The 15,100-nt window shown below is 40.5% G+C and overlaps 1 protein-coding gene across 1 annotated transcript; it reads right to left on the reverse strand.

Annotated features, from left to right (window-relative positions):
- Nucleotides 1-312: 312 nt before the first annotated feature.
- Nucleotides 313-5,949, reverse strand: LOC125291680 (zinc-binding protein A33-like). The gene is made up of 7 exons (XM_048238500.1): nucleotides 5,192-5,949; nucleotides 4,658-4,744; nucleotides 2,147-2,233; nucleotides 2,024-2,046; nucleotides 1,829-1,938; nucleotides 1,255-1,492; nucleotides 313-1,131 (listed from the first exon to the last, which is right to left on the reverse strand). The coding sequence occupies exons 1-7, from the start codon at nucleotides 5,576-5,578 to the stop codon at nucleotides 834-836; spliced, it is 1,230 nt and encodes a 409-aa protein (XP_048094457.1). The 5' UTR covers nucleotides 5,579-5,949; the 3' UTR covers nucleotides 313-833.
- Between the last annotated feature and the right edge of the window lie 9,151 nt (nucleotides 5,950-15,100).

Below are 15,100 nucleotides of genomic sequence, written 5' to 3' on the forward strand. Positions count from 1 at the left end.
GGCCCATGCTGGGCCAAGTTGTTTTTGTTGTTTTGTAGGGTTGCCGGTTCGAACCCCAACCAGTACGGCTGAAGTGCCCTTGAGCAAGGCACCTAACCCCTCACTGCTCCCCGAGTGCCGCTGTTGATGCAGGCAGCTCACTGCGCCGGGATTAGTGTGTGCTTCACCTCACTGTGTGTACACTGTGTGCTGTGTGTGTTTCACTAATTCACGGATTGGGATAAATGCAGAGACCAAATTTCCCTCACGGGATCAAAAGAGTATATATACTGATGTTTGCTGTATGTGACAAAAATTAGAAACCACTTAACATCGCTTAGAGTACCTTTAATATACCAGAATATACGTTCATGCTATTTTCCCTCTGAAAACAGTCTATTTTGACATGGATTACTCTCATTTGAAAAGTGTCCAGTAAACCCTTGTCCTTGACCAGAGGAAGAGATGATTTCTTGAACATGTTGTCTCTGGGTGGCCGAGTCATTTCATTTCCGATTCAATTTGCCTTAGTGGTTTGGAGAGACTTTTTGTAATACATGTGACATAAAATGATATATTTATATATTATTTATTCATTACAGTGACAGAAGAGCAATTAACAGCTCTGACAGAGACGCAAGTTAAAAATCAATAAGTGATAAGAGTGAAGCAGAAGAATCCTTCCATCTCCTTGACACAACCCAATTTCCTCATAAATGAGTAACACTAATCAGATAAGACTATGATTACAATAAGGAATTGTGATAGAACAGCATTATACAATAAATATATACCACATGACACAGTTGTTAAAAACGGTGCTTTTGGGTGTCATTTGAATGGCTACGTTTTTTTTAGACCTGAGCAGACAGGTGGAGGTCTGTAGGGTGTGTCTGGGCTCCCCCTGTGCTGCTCTCTGCAGCCTTCACAGGTAAGATCCTGAAGGACAGGTGAGTGATGAAGCAGGGAAACACTCTCTCAGTGAAGGTGTCCATGAACGTGTGGAGATGTGTGTCATTATCAAGGTCAGAGAATGACAGCTGTCCCCTGGCCGCGTCCAGCTGCACTCTAACCCTCAGAGGCTTCCGCTTGACTGTGAGGACGGTCTCCGGCTGTGATGGACACTCCGCTGTGATGGACACTCCGCTGTGTCTTCACCGTTCACACTGCTGGCTCCACTCCTCTGGCCAGACTCGGCCTTCACGCCCAGCAGCCAGACTCGGCCTTCACGCCCAGCAGCCAGACTCACGCCCAGCAGCCAGACTCGGCCTTCACGCCCAGCAGCCAGACTCAGTCTTCACGCCCAGCAGCCAGACCTCACTGTGCCCGACCTCCACGTCCCAGCGGTGGGTCCCCGAGTTAAAGCCCTCAGAGCCCAGGACACAGAGGCAGCTATCGAATCTCTCTGGGTTCTCAGGGAGCTGCTGTCTCTGCTCACGGACGCTCACACTGGCCAGGTCCTCAGACAGAGTTAGGAGAGCGTGTGCAGTGTTGGGGTCCAGAGTCACAGGAGCTGCAGAGAGAACGTGGCAGTATGGTTGGGGTGGATATGATGAGGATAATGGATGACTGATGATTGTGGTGCTAGTGATGATGAGTGGTGGTGATTATCATTAATCTTTAATATGGAACTGAAACACACTCAAATCCTGGATGCTTCATATAAGTGCATGGCTCTTGTGTGTGTGTGTGAGTGTGAGTGTGTGTGTGTGTGTGTGTGTGAGTGTGAGTGTGTGTGTGTGTGTGTGTGTGAGAGTGTGTGTGTGTGTGTGTGTGTGTGAGTGTGTGTGTGTGTGTGTGTGTGTGTGTGTGTGTGTGTGTGTGTGCGCACAAACAGATATACACACACATAAGACCGTATACTTCTCCCAGACTCTGAACTTCAGGTTGCCCAGGTGCTTTGCCACATTGATCAGAGCTCCTGAAACCCTCTTTGGATCCTGCAGTGTGCACTGGGCTCTGGAATAACATTCAGGAGTCAGTGCTGCTGTGGGTTTGGGTTCAGAACCAGAGAGAAGAGAGATGCAGGAGGCAAAACACTCACCTTTCCACTGTGCTCTTGTAGGTCTGGAAAAAGAAAAGACCGAGCTTGGTTTCACCTTCTTAGACTCCATTCTCAGATATTGATGTTAGAGATTCACAACCCAACTTCTAGTCTGAGTCCTACCTGCAGTAATGTGATGTCATCAGCTCCCATCTCCTCGTCTATGGCTCTGATTGTGTCTGAGCAGGGCCGGCCCGAGGCATAAGCGAACTAAGCGGCTGCTTGGGGCCCCCTGGTGGCCAATCGAGTTTCTTTTCTTTTTTTTACATAATAAATAACGTAAACAAGTGACATCAATGAATTAATAAATGAAACAATTAATAATTCAAAACAAGAAAATTCTGATTTCATGATAAACATGCCTGCCTACCTCTACTGTGTCTGCCAGCCTTTGAGTCACGCGCATAAACTAGGCACCTCGGGTGCATAGACAATTCGTGCAGACACTGCATCAAGTTCAAAAATCGGAAGAGACGGCAATGTTAAGACAAGTCACAAAAATGGACGTATCCCTCGTGCCGAAAACAGAAAGAAGAAAATGACAGAGGAGGAGAAAAACGAGCAAGATACAGGTATGTTTGCATGATTATTTACAGTATGTTTTGTGCTTGAGGTAGCTAGCAAGCTGTCATGATCTAATATAAGCCATCACCAGAGCTAAATCCCCGCCATCAACAGAGAAATGTCTCCCATTAATATACATTTATCTAGGTGTATTTCAGATGTCAAGGATATTGGGATTGTTTTGGATGTTCAATCAAGCATGTTCCCTAGCCAAAGGTGGGCTTATGTTGTAAATTGAAGTTAGCTAGCTGACTGAAGTGGACATTAGCACTACAGTAGCTACATGAAAACGTAGCTGAAGGCAAATTTACCACAGAGGGATTGTTTCTGATTTCGCACTTGAAAGTGTTGATAGTTTATTACTGTTCTATAGTATGTGACATAGTGGTACGTCTGATAGCAACAGCAGGCTAAGCCCAGGCTCCCAGTCCCAACCCCAACCCACTGACTAGCGCGACTCTGGGCATCGGTAACGTTCCAGCTTCATAGGCAAAGATGGAACAGTACGTGCGCTCTGCTCAATCTTTGGAGAGAGATGGTAGCATTTGAGAAAATATACCATGTTGGGTGGGGAGACTTCTGTGATGAAAATAGACTTTTTGATTAAGATAGTGGCAAGTGATGTAGCGGTGCTACCCTAATATTTAGGCTGCAGTAGATCACCATGTTAAGCGTTCACTATACTGCAATTATGCCTCATTTGCCAATAGAATATGAATTGTTAGATGTGGAATTGTTGATGAGTGTAAGTAATGATAGCAAAATAAACTCATTCTGCTCGATCAACTATGCACTATGCAATATTTAAAAAAATTTCAGGGACACTGTTAAAATACTTTGGAGCACATCTCTACCTCTACCTAACTCTACCTCATCAAGTGTCTGCCTCCATGGCTGATGACACAGAAGGTGAGGTTTTCTTGATGGCAAATGGTTACATAGCCTGTTAATATGACATGACACATTTAACATAGTTTTTTTTTTATTTATTTATGTATTTATTTAATCATTGCAGATTCGTCCACTGCAGAGTTGCAGATGCCTGAAAGCCAGGAACAAAGTAGGAATAAGTATCTAATTTTTGGGACATTTTATTTTTATTATTAATGTTTGTCTATTTTGGTTTTATTTTGTAGTTGAAGATTGCTCATTTAATGCACATTTGCGGATTTGTTCTGCAAATCTGTTGAAAAACAAGTCATTAAACTGATGTACTTGTTTACAACAAATACAAATGCTGTTGTATTTTGTTATTTGTCAATTCAACTTCAGTAAACCACCCTTAGTGCTTCACTTTGAATATGAATGTTTCAAATAAATCTGTGATTTTAGTACCCTCTAAGATTAAAAGGTGACAGGGTTGGTGTAAATAACAACTATATTAATACATTGGTTTACCAAGCACATGGGGCCAGAAGTCTAGAGCGGAGCCCCAAAACATTTTTGGCATGTGAGCAAGGATGGATTACTGAATGAGCCTACCGAGTCCTTATGCATCTGTGTCCAGGGGGACAGTAGTTCATAATCAGACACTGTATTAATACATAACCTAACTGTATTAATTTATAATATGACATTATAGTGTGAAGTTGTCAATTATCGCCAAGCACAGGTGACTCTGCGTTGTGGGAGGGGGCCCCCAAATCAAATTCTGCTTAGGGCCCCCAAAAGGCTCGGGCCGGCACTGTGTCTGAGAGAGACGAGATCTCTCTGCTCGTCTTGTCAATCTTCACCTTCATCATCTGACTCTTCCTCCTCGCTTCACAAACTCACAAAAATCACACATCAACACACAATGGTATCTTAGAACATATTAAGCTCTACATCTCATAGAACATATTAAGCTCTATATCTAGGTATCTTAGAACATATTAAGCTCTATATCTAGGTATCATATCTTAGAACATTAAACTCTATATCTAGGTATCTTAGAACATATTAAGCTCTATATCTAGGTGTCATATCTTAGAACATATTAAGCTCTATATCTAGGTATCTTAGAACATATTAAGCTCTATATATCATATCTTGGGCTGTTTTGAAAGAAAGAAATCATGACTCTTACTCTCATATGTTGGGCAGTTCCATCATAGGGTCTTTCAGCTTTAAGGTGTCCAACTTCTTCTGTAAGGGCTGCAGTTTGATCTTCAGCTCTTCCTAGAGTATAAATGAACTTGTAAACAGTGAAGGACTTTTCTGCCAACAGTTCTGTATGTGTGTGTGCTGTGCGCGCACGTGTGTGGTGTCAAGTTGACAAGAAACAAGGCCCCTGTACCCCCACGTTTGATAAGGAATATCGGGTGTTCCTCTCTATTTGAACATGCCCATTTGCCTACTTCAGTGTCCTGAAGTGGGGAAGACACAATTCATCCCTATGCCAATATATTTTGATATGAAGGTGCACAGTTTCACATCCTGAATCAATACAGCTACCATCAAGTGTGCTAACAGCTTTAGAGAAAAATTTGCAGACAATAATTCTGGGCCCCACCGATAATATACAGTATTATTGAGGGGGCTCTCTGGGGGGCCCCTGTCAGTGCTGGGCCCTTATTATCAATGTAACCCTCCCACCCCACCCCCATCGGCGCCCCTGCATCTTACCTTAAGTTTGAGTGCTGCTACATTGATGGGACTGAAGTTGTGATTTTTGTGGAGTCTTGTGTCTTGACACATTAAACATGCCAGTTGATTGTCATCTTTACAGAAAAGCTTAAATTCAGAAATATGCAGACCACAGTATCTTTCTCTCTGACCTATTTCCTGTTGGAAGGTCTCACAGAGGTTCTTTAGAACCAGGTTGAGGGGATACTTGTCCCGGGAGTTCCTTTTTCTACAGACTGGACATTGTCTCGCTCTGTTGGTTCTCCACACCTTTTGCAGACAGGATTCACAGATGCTGTGTGTGCAGTCCAGAAGAACAGGATTATTGAAGATGTCACAACACACAGGACAGGATAAATCCTCTTCTGAGAAAGTTCTGGAAGCCATTTCCTCCAGAAAAAGTAGTTGTCCCACTGATTCACTGCTACGTAGGCCTATTACTTCCTGTCAGGTCGATCCAGTCAGTTGTGGTCGCCCCTTCAGTTGTGGCTGTTTTCACTGTTATTACCTCCTCTTGTCAGGTCAATCCAGTATGTTGTGGTCACTCTTTAGTTGTGGCTGTTTTCACAACTACCACTTCCTCTAATCAGCACAATCCAGAATACTTGATGCTGTTAATCCACAATCCCACAGGACATCAGCTTTTACCATTTAGATTAACCTACTGAAACTATTTTCATAAAACATTGTATGCACTGCTAGAATGACTAGGGAAATTAGGTTATGAGAAATACTGTATGTCTCTCAGGTTATCTGCCTTCTTCAGGTTAGGTCAGTCAGTGGAAATGGTTATGTAAAAGGTGACTGCTCATTGGTCAATACTGTTCACGGAATGTACACAAACTGGTTCTCTCTGTCAGCCTGGGGACTGATCCACCTGATGATTACTGTGGGTGTTATCTGTTACTGGAAATCAGAAATGTTTTGTAATGATGTGAGGAAACAGTGGAATTCTTTAGTTATGAATGGTCATTTTTTTTCCCACTGACTATCTACACATGCTCAGATTCAGGGACATCACTAGGATTAAAAGACAGGGGGGCTTAGCCCCCGGGGTTGTAGGTAATGCCAAAATATTTTCACTCTCGCAATTTACAGTTTTTCTCAGTTGCAAAACACTAAAACCCATCATCTGAAGAAAGTTCTCAGTTGCTTGAACTCATTAAGCTTAGAATTGTTCAGTCTGTTGTCAATACCTTAAACCATTTCACATGGTAAAACACAATTTGCAGATCTCTCTTACAATTTTTAGCAAAACTTTGAACACATTCTCATTCTTAAAACACATTCTGCACTCTAATGCACATGCATCCATACTGGTAAACACAAGAGGCAAAAATGAAATAGAAAAAGACATACAAATGTCACTGATTAAACACAACCACTCAAAATTGATTTCACTTGTTTCAAATGATGTGACAAAACCAATACAAGCCAGTTCAGAGAGCAAACAAGTTGTTGAAGGTGGGAATGAGAATGGATAGAAAAACTGTATTTCTATCAGTGGTCCTTGAGATGCTTGATTGGAGTCCACCTGTGCCTAAATGAATTCATTAGACATTATTAGGAAAGGCACACATCTCTTTATATAAGGAGAGTTGATGGTGTATGTCAGAGTGAAAACCAAGCCACGAGGTCGAGAGAATTGTCCGTAGCCTCCATCAATCTCAAATGGAAAAGTTTGGAACAACCAACATGCAGTCTTCCTAGATCTGGCCGCTCAGCCAAACTGAGTAATCCGTGACGAAGGGCCTTGATCAGACAGGTAACCAAGAACCCAATGGTCACTATGAATGAGATCCAGAGTTCCTTTGAGAGGATGAGAAAAGTGGCACTTTCAATGCTGCAGACGTGTTCTTGTATTCTTCCCCAGATCTGTGTCTTCACACAACCCTGTATCGCAGGTCTACGGACAATTCTCTTGACCTTGTGCCTTGGTTTTCACTCTGACATACACCATCTACTGTGAGACCTTATATAAAGAGATGTGTGCCTTTCCTAATAATGTCCAGTGAATTCATTTAGGCACAGGTGGACTCCAATCAAGTTGTAGAAGCATCTCAAGGACCACTGATAGAAGTATGCACCAGAGCTCAATTACAAGCGCCATAACAAAGGGTCTGAATACTTATAGAAATTGAATATTTTAGTTTTTTTTTTTTATACATTTACAAAACACTCCAAACATCTGCTTTTTTGTGGAGTGTTGGAGCATTGTGTGTAGATTGATGAGGAAAAAAATACATTGAATCCATTTTAAGATGAGTCTGAAACATAACAAAATGTGGAAAACTTGAAAGGGTCTGAAAACTTTCCGGTTGCACTGTATATCCTCCATTGTAATGCATTTTCATTAATCATTTTTTGATTTTGTTTTCCAAGTAATTTCAGTAGAACTGTAATTGGGTGATATTTGATTGATCTTTACTTAATCAAAACAACACAATTGCACTTTTATTGATATTACCTAAAATATATTTCAAATGCATTTCAAAAATAGATAGCGTTTTGAAAAAGAACTCTTCATATGCTAGGCTGTATCATTTTCAAGACCGTATAGGTTACCCATATAGTTGGAAAGTATATATGATCATGCTTGCATATATCTAATGCCAGCCTTTATCAAGGTAATATACTTTGTGTCTCATCATTGTTTTCCATTCATGTCACTTGAAGCATGCCAGTAGACATATCTATTCAAAAGCAGAGTTGATCTGTGCATGCCATGATCAATTTTTTGATTCTTTGATATGGAAACCAAGTTCATTATTTCATTACAATTTCAGACCAAAGTTGGGTACCAACTGCAATTGCTGCAATTTCAAAACCGGATTACTCGAGAACAACTTACTGTACAGAGGAATGCAACATATTCTCGTGTCCTGTAAGGTCTTCTGTTTATTCTGATCATGCAATTATGAGATAAAACTTACAGTTAACCCAATAGTTCTGCAGTAAAAAAGGTGAAGTCATCAGATTACACCAATACACAGACATCATAGGCATTCTTGGAAAGTTAACTCTAAAATAATAGTTGTAAGCATTTGTTGTAAGCTATGGGCTCTGTGCACTAGCTTACTTGAAGTCGGCAAACTAATTTCCTGTTCGTTGACTTGGCTGTCAACAAGGACTTGAAGATGAGTGCTTTAGTTGTACCAAAACCAACCGACCAAAACGTAAGAAATACAATGTATCCCATTGTGAGAAAGAGGCTTTGCAACCCCCAACTCACATTTAAGGGATGGGCGTGTCCAGAAAACTCCAGTGGTTGAAGGGTTGGCAGACAACAAATAGCTCTCGAGTTTTAAGTGATAAAGGTGCAGGTTTATTTACAGTGCGCAGGTGCAATATATGAAATAACAAACAAAAATACTTTGAAAAAGAAAACAAAACCGGCCATCATAGGCGTTACAAACTCACACTGAACATGCAGCCTCGCAGCAAGCTGCTGCAGTACTCATTGCAGTACTCATTGCAGTTGTCATTCCGCATTTCCATTCCACTCTCTCTATCTCCCTTAAATAGGACTACCAATCAAAAGTGAGTTGGTAGAGCTCACTGTCTAACAAGGTGTAATACATGTGGAATAGCTGGACCTTTTCCATACAGATACATAATATATGACACAACACATAATTTTACCATACAAAGTACATAAATGGCCACACATATACTTTACATACAGACAGGGACTTATGTGATTTTAGCTTTCACCTTTTTCCTAAAAATGCCAGCCAACGTTCAGTGGGGGGAAGGATTGTCCATGAGCACACGTTTTCAGGACAGGTTTCTTTGTTTCTTTCCAGTTCATTTAGCCAGAGCCGTGTAAGGTTTTTTTTTTTTACAGTGTACTGTAACATGAATGGAGGATTGAAAACTAGTGGATCATGATGCAATATTTGCATCCCTCTCCTCCCTCAACATTCACAGCTGGAGTGCGCTTGAGTAAAGTACCCCAGGCTGCCCACTGCTCTGTGTGTGTATGTGTGTGTGTGTGTGTGTGTGCTTACTACCCCTTGTGTGCATGTGTGTGTTGCAAGTGTGCTCACTGCTCTTACTGTATGTTTGTTCACTACTCACAGATGTGAAATATAGAAAAACGTCCTGTGTGTGTGACAATAGCCACTGAAACATGATTCACTGTAATGTTACTACAACCTTAACTGGAAAGAAGGTGAGAGAAACAGTAGGGGAAAAGAATGGAAAAACTCTCTCAGTGAAAGTGTCTGTAAATGTATGAATATGTGTGTTATGATTAGTGTCAGAGAATGAGAGCTCTCCTTTGTCCCAGTCCAGCTTCACTCTGATCCTCTGCCGTTTCTGACTCACTGTGAGGAGAGTGAGTGGCTGGGATGGAGATTTTGATTTATATTAACCTTTATGATAATACACAAACCAGACCCCACTGCAGAGGGAAAACTCTCCCTTCCTCTGATGAGACTCAGTCAACACACCCAGGAACCAGCTAGTACTGTCCACATCCCAGCAGTGTGTCCCTGAGTTAAAGCCTTCAGAGCCCAAAACAAATTGAAATCTATCAAATCTCTCTGGGTTATCAGGAAGCTGCTCATCTTTTTTATCACCTATCTTCACACTGGTCAGATCCCCAGACAGGATGAGACGTGGCCATGCAGTGTTGGGGTCCAGAGTCACAGGAGCTGCGGAGAGAACGACCCCATGAGAGTCAGATAGAGTGCTGATGCTGATATTGATGATGAAGGTTGTGATCATCATCAGTCATTAATATGCAACTGGAGCTCTCATAATCTCATTTTACATCTCACCTCAGCTCAGTGTACCTTGAAATGAGAGTACTGCTTGGCTATCTAACATGACAACACATTTCAAATAAAACTAAAACTCTTCTTCTGTAATGGCTTCAATGACATCATTGACCCACTTCAGGCCCAACGACACTTCAACATTTAGCGTCACCCATCTAGAGATCACTTATGGACTGCACCTGTATTCACTCGTGTGTGTGTGTGTGTGTGTGTGTGACATAAAACTCACTGTATTGAACCACACCCTGCATCTTCTCCCAGACTCTGGACTTCAGGTTACCCAGGTGCTTTGCCACATTGATCAGAGCTCCTGAAACCCCCTCTGGATACTGCAGTGTGCACTGGGCTCTGGAATAACATTCAGGGGTCAGTGCTGCTGTTGGTTTGAGAGCCGCAGATGTGATGTGACAGATATAAGAGAGAGAAAGGAGATGGATGGATCACTAACCCTTCCAATGTGTTCTTGTAGTTCTGTGAAATGAGAGAGAGAGAGAGAGAGAGAGAGAGATGGATTAGCTATCTAACAGATTTTGATTTTTTTCATGTATGGGTAGAAGCCTCTCTGTGTGTGTGTGTGTGTGTGTGTGTGTGTGTGTGTGTGTGTGTGTCTGTCTGTGTAATTGTTCATGTGTGAGTGCTAGCGACTCTCAGTGAGTGCCAGTGTATGTGCATGCATCCATACTGTGTCCATAGTTTGAAGAACTTTTACATCAACTTTTAATGTTAGCAAAAAACAAAAGAATGGGTCCTACCTGCAGGAATGTGATGTCACCAGCTCCCATCTCATTCTCTGACACCCATCAGTGCAGCTATCCTAGCTGCCTCTTCATCTCGTAAAAACTGGTGAAGCTTTTCAAACTCCTCCTTGATCTGTTTCTCTGTGTGTTGGGCCTGCACCTGTAATATCACAAGTCATTACATGAAGGTGTGTCAAGTGATACATGAAATTAAAATATTTGGTAACACTTTCTATGAAGGTTGTATTTATAACGCCCTATGAATGCATTCATAATGTTTTATAAGGTGTCTATATGTTTTCACAAGTCGTCATAACCAATTTCATGATGCATTATGACAGCTAATTATGAATGATTATAATTTTAATCTGAATAATAATGCATTATGAATATGTCAAGATCTGCCTACTCACTTGTCAGTTTTATGATGCATCATAACTACTTTGCTTTGCTAAATGTGTATAGTGATGCATAAAGAGTTTTGACTTCTACTGCAGTCCTATATATATCTATAACTATAAGTATTTGTAATAAAGTTATAATAATTTCTACATCTCCCTATAGCACACAATTATAAACAGCTATGCAATATCATAAGTGTTATTTGTCAGCTCTAAGTAAAGTGACAAGAATATGACCCTATTATTAACAGATATAAGTTCACTGAGTAATTAAAGGGTGCAATGAACTAAGTATCGAGTCTAGCATCTTTACCCGATATGCACAATATTATAAATCACTATGTTAATGTCATAGGTGTTATTTGTCAGCTTTAGGTAAAGTAGAGCAAATGAGGTGTTGTTATAAATAGATATAAGGTTATTATAAACAAATATGAGGCACAATGAAATGAGAGCCTGGACAGTAAAGACAAAAGGAATGACAAATGAAAACAAAGTGAACTAAATGCATTCCTTTTGTCTTTACTGTCCAGACTCTCATTTCATTGTAGGATAATATGGTCATATTCTTGTCACTTTACTTAGAGCTGACAAATAACACTTATGATATTCCATAGCTGTTTATAATTGTGTGCTATAGGGAGATGTATAAATTATTATAACTTTATTAAATATACTTATAGTTATATATATAATACTACAGTAGAAGGCAAAGCAAAGTAGTTATGATGCATCATAAAACTGACAAGTGAGTAGGCAGATCTTGACATATTTATAATGCATTATTCAGATTAAAATTATAATCATTCATAATTAGCTGTCATAATGCATCATGAAGTTGGTTATGACGACTTGTGAATACCTATAGATGGTAATAATGAGCATTACAATGCTTTATAGACACCTTATAAAACATTATGAATGCATTCATAGGGCGTTATAAATACAACTTTATAGAAAGTGTTACCCAATATTTTTAATATTTCTTTTTTTATGAACACAAATAATAGCCCAACTCTTACTTGTATGTGTTTTCCAGTTTTATCACACATGTTTTGGCTAGTTTGAAGTTGTCCATCTTCTTCTGTATGAAGTGTAGTTTGATCTTCAGTTCATCCTGGTGTAAACAAACACTTTGATCAGGCCCTGCAAATGATGTTGTTAATTCCTGACTCAACATTGTCTGTATCATTCTCTGTGTGCATGTACTGTACAGTATGCTCAGAATCAGCACACCACTCTGCAGTTGGACTTTGGACTTTCTGACTAACAGACCCCAATCTCTTAATTTAGAGAACCTTTAGTCCTCCATTCTCACTCTGAAAACCAGCGGGCCACAAGACTGCATGCTGAGCCTTCTTCTTTCCTTCCTGTTCACTCATGACTGTGTGTCAAACACCATAATCATGTTCGCAAATGACACCAAGGTGGTAGGCCTGATCAGAAAACAATGAGACAGCCTACAGGGAGGAGGTCCAGCACCTAGCTAAGAGTTGAACCCACAACAGCCTGATGGACATGTGTGTGTGTTGCTCCAACAACAACAGCCTGATGGACATGTGTGTGTGTTGCTCCTGGCCCCTTAACATCAGGCAGAATAAGAGGGATCATTGCACACACACACACGTCCATCAAGCTAGGAGCAACACACACACATGTCCATCAAGCTAGGAGCAACACACACACATGTCCATCAAGACGCAAAGATGTAGTAGAACATATGGCCTTCTTTAGATTCCTTGGCGTCTGCATCAACGCTAATCTAACCTAGACCATATAACTCCTCCACCCTGATCTAGAGGGTACAACGGCGCCTTTACTTCCTGACGGTTTGGGACAAATTGAGTACACCCTTGAAAGTGCTAAATGCCCAGTATGTTGAAAATGGATGAAAAAGGGAATTCCTACATTGTGTTACTTTATATTTTAATGCTGATTCCACATGTGTCCTTTGACTGCCCTCTGTATGTAAATACATATTCTAGGACTCAAGTCCTCAGTAAGTCAAATACATTTAAAGGAACATGCCACCGTTTTATAAAATTTTGGTTATTCACCGTCTCCCCTAGAGTTAGATAAGTGAGCAAAAACATGTTTGTTTAAGTGCATGCATTGTCGTAGTCCGGCAATGTGCCAGTTAGGTTAGCTTAGCATAGTGAATAGAATCCTTTGCTGCCGGATAGCATGTTGTGAGTAAAAGTGAGCCAACAACAACAACAAAAAATTCCTAATTACTTCTTGTGGCCTCCGTCTTCACATCGAGTACAAATGGCAGATTAAGGCGAGGCGATTTCCTAGGTAGGTATTTACTTGGAACTATATTGGGGCCAAGCACAGGCGAAGCACTGCTACTTGGGTGCAGAGATATCACGCATCAGTACTTTCTCACTCGCCACAGCACAGACAATCTCTGTGCCCAAGTAGCAGTCCTTCGCCCCAATATACTCCCAAGTCAATACAATTTTTTAAATATCACTTTAAAATAACAGTGTTTATTAATGTGTTAGGAAATGTGTATACAGCTACCTTTCAAAAGTTTTAGCTATTGCTCTCCAATAATACATACACAGTCTGAAATAGTTTTAATCTGTTAGTGTTGGTTACCTGCATTGAAAAAAGCCCTTACAAAAAATTGTGATTGTAATATTGTAATATTACAAGATGTCTATACAAGCCTAGTTCTGATATTCTGTAAAACCTCTAATATTCTTGCCCTCAATAGTGCTCCTAGTAAATCTGATAGTGCTATCACAATACTATAAGATTCCTATAATATCTATCTATACTATAGTTATCTTATCACAATACTATAAGATTCCTATACTATCTATCTATACTATAGTTATCTTATCACAATACTATAAGATTCCTATACTATCTATCTATACTATAGTATTGTGATAAGATAACTATACTATTTTGTCCCAGAATACTATAAGATTGTAATAGCTGTATTAGTTAGTAAGGGAGATCGAAGGGAGTGTTTTTGTACAGTAGGTACAGACGTATGGACAGGAGGGTAATGGAAGAAAATAAAGAGACACAAAAATGTCACAAACATCAGACTCATACAGAGATGGAGAATTGGTCTGGAGACGCTTCACTCACTTCAATTTCCAAGGGGCATTACCAGCAGTAAAACTAAACTTAAATTGGTGGATTGAACTCTAAACAGTTTTTTTGAAAGTACAGCAAACACATCTTTATTGTAAACTAAGGTATTGAATGCAGTTGCTTTATCGGATCCAAAGAATATACATGTCCATGTCATATAGCACTGACACCATCAGCACAGCCATTGGTTGCTACTGGTTTCGCCTTGCAGGGTCAGAAATAATAACCTATGGCAGTGATTCTTAAACTAGGGGTCGCCAAAAACTTCCGTGGGGTCGCGGTTTAGGTTTAGTTTATTAGGTGAAACAAAGGAAAATAATATTGGCCTTTTCTGCCTTTTTCTTATTTACACGCAGTTAAGAGAAGAGAGAGATGTTTTTGTCTTTCAACGAAATCTGGTTCAGTCTTTGGGCTACTGGTCCGCTGATAGAAACAATGTAACTATCTGCTCCCACTATGCAAACTCAACTTGTTCCCGCTATTTTAAGTAAAACAAAACAAAAGACATAGGTAGCCTACTAGCCAAAATGGACAGGTGGCTGCTTAAAAAATTGAACAAAAGCTCGGATGATCTACCAGTGCGTCTACTCCTCCGTGATCCTCAGATGGGACAAGTCTACAGGCCGGTGAGAATAAAAAACAACAAACGGTGCGTCGGCTTTATCAGAAAGAATTTCTGAAATATGGATTCACTTGCCAAGTTAAAGATGACCTCGACCACCCACAATGTGTGATTTGCGGCGATGTTCTGGCGAATGAGAGCTTAAAACCTGTCAAAATGAAACAACATCTCAAAATACATGTCGGCTCAGCACCGTGGAGGAAAATCTCCTTGTCGCCGTATGCAGCATTCCTCCTAAAATTAACTTGCTA

Source organism: Alosa alosa, chromosome 3 (assembly GCF_017589495.1).
Source record: "Alosa alosa isolate M-15738 ecotype Scorff River chromosome 3, AALO_Geno_1.1, whole genome shotgun sequence".
Lineage (NCBI taxonomy): Eukaryota > Metazoa > Chordata > Actinopteri > Clupeiformes > Clupeidae > Alosa > Alosa alosa.

Coding starts and splice junctions, on each gene's coding strand:
- LOC125291680 (XM_048238500.1), bottom strand. CDS start 5,578: ATGGCTTCCAGAACTTTCTCAGAAGAGGATTTATCCTGTCCTGTGTGT. Junction 4,745..5,191: donor TAGCAGCACTCAAACTTAAG/GTAAGATGCAGG, acceptor TTTATACTCTAG/GAAGAGCTGAAGATCAAACT. Junction 1,939..2,023: donor TACAAGAGCACAGTGGAAAG/GTGAGTGTTTTG, acceptor ATGTTATTCCAG/AGCCCAGTGCACACTGCAGG.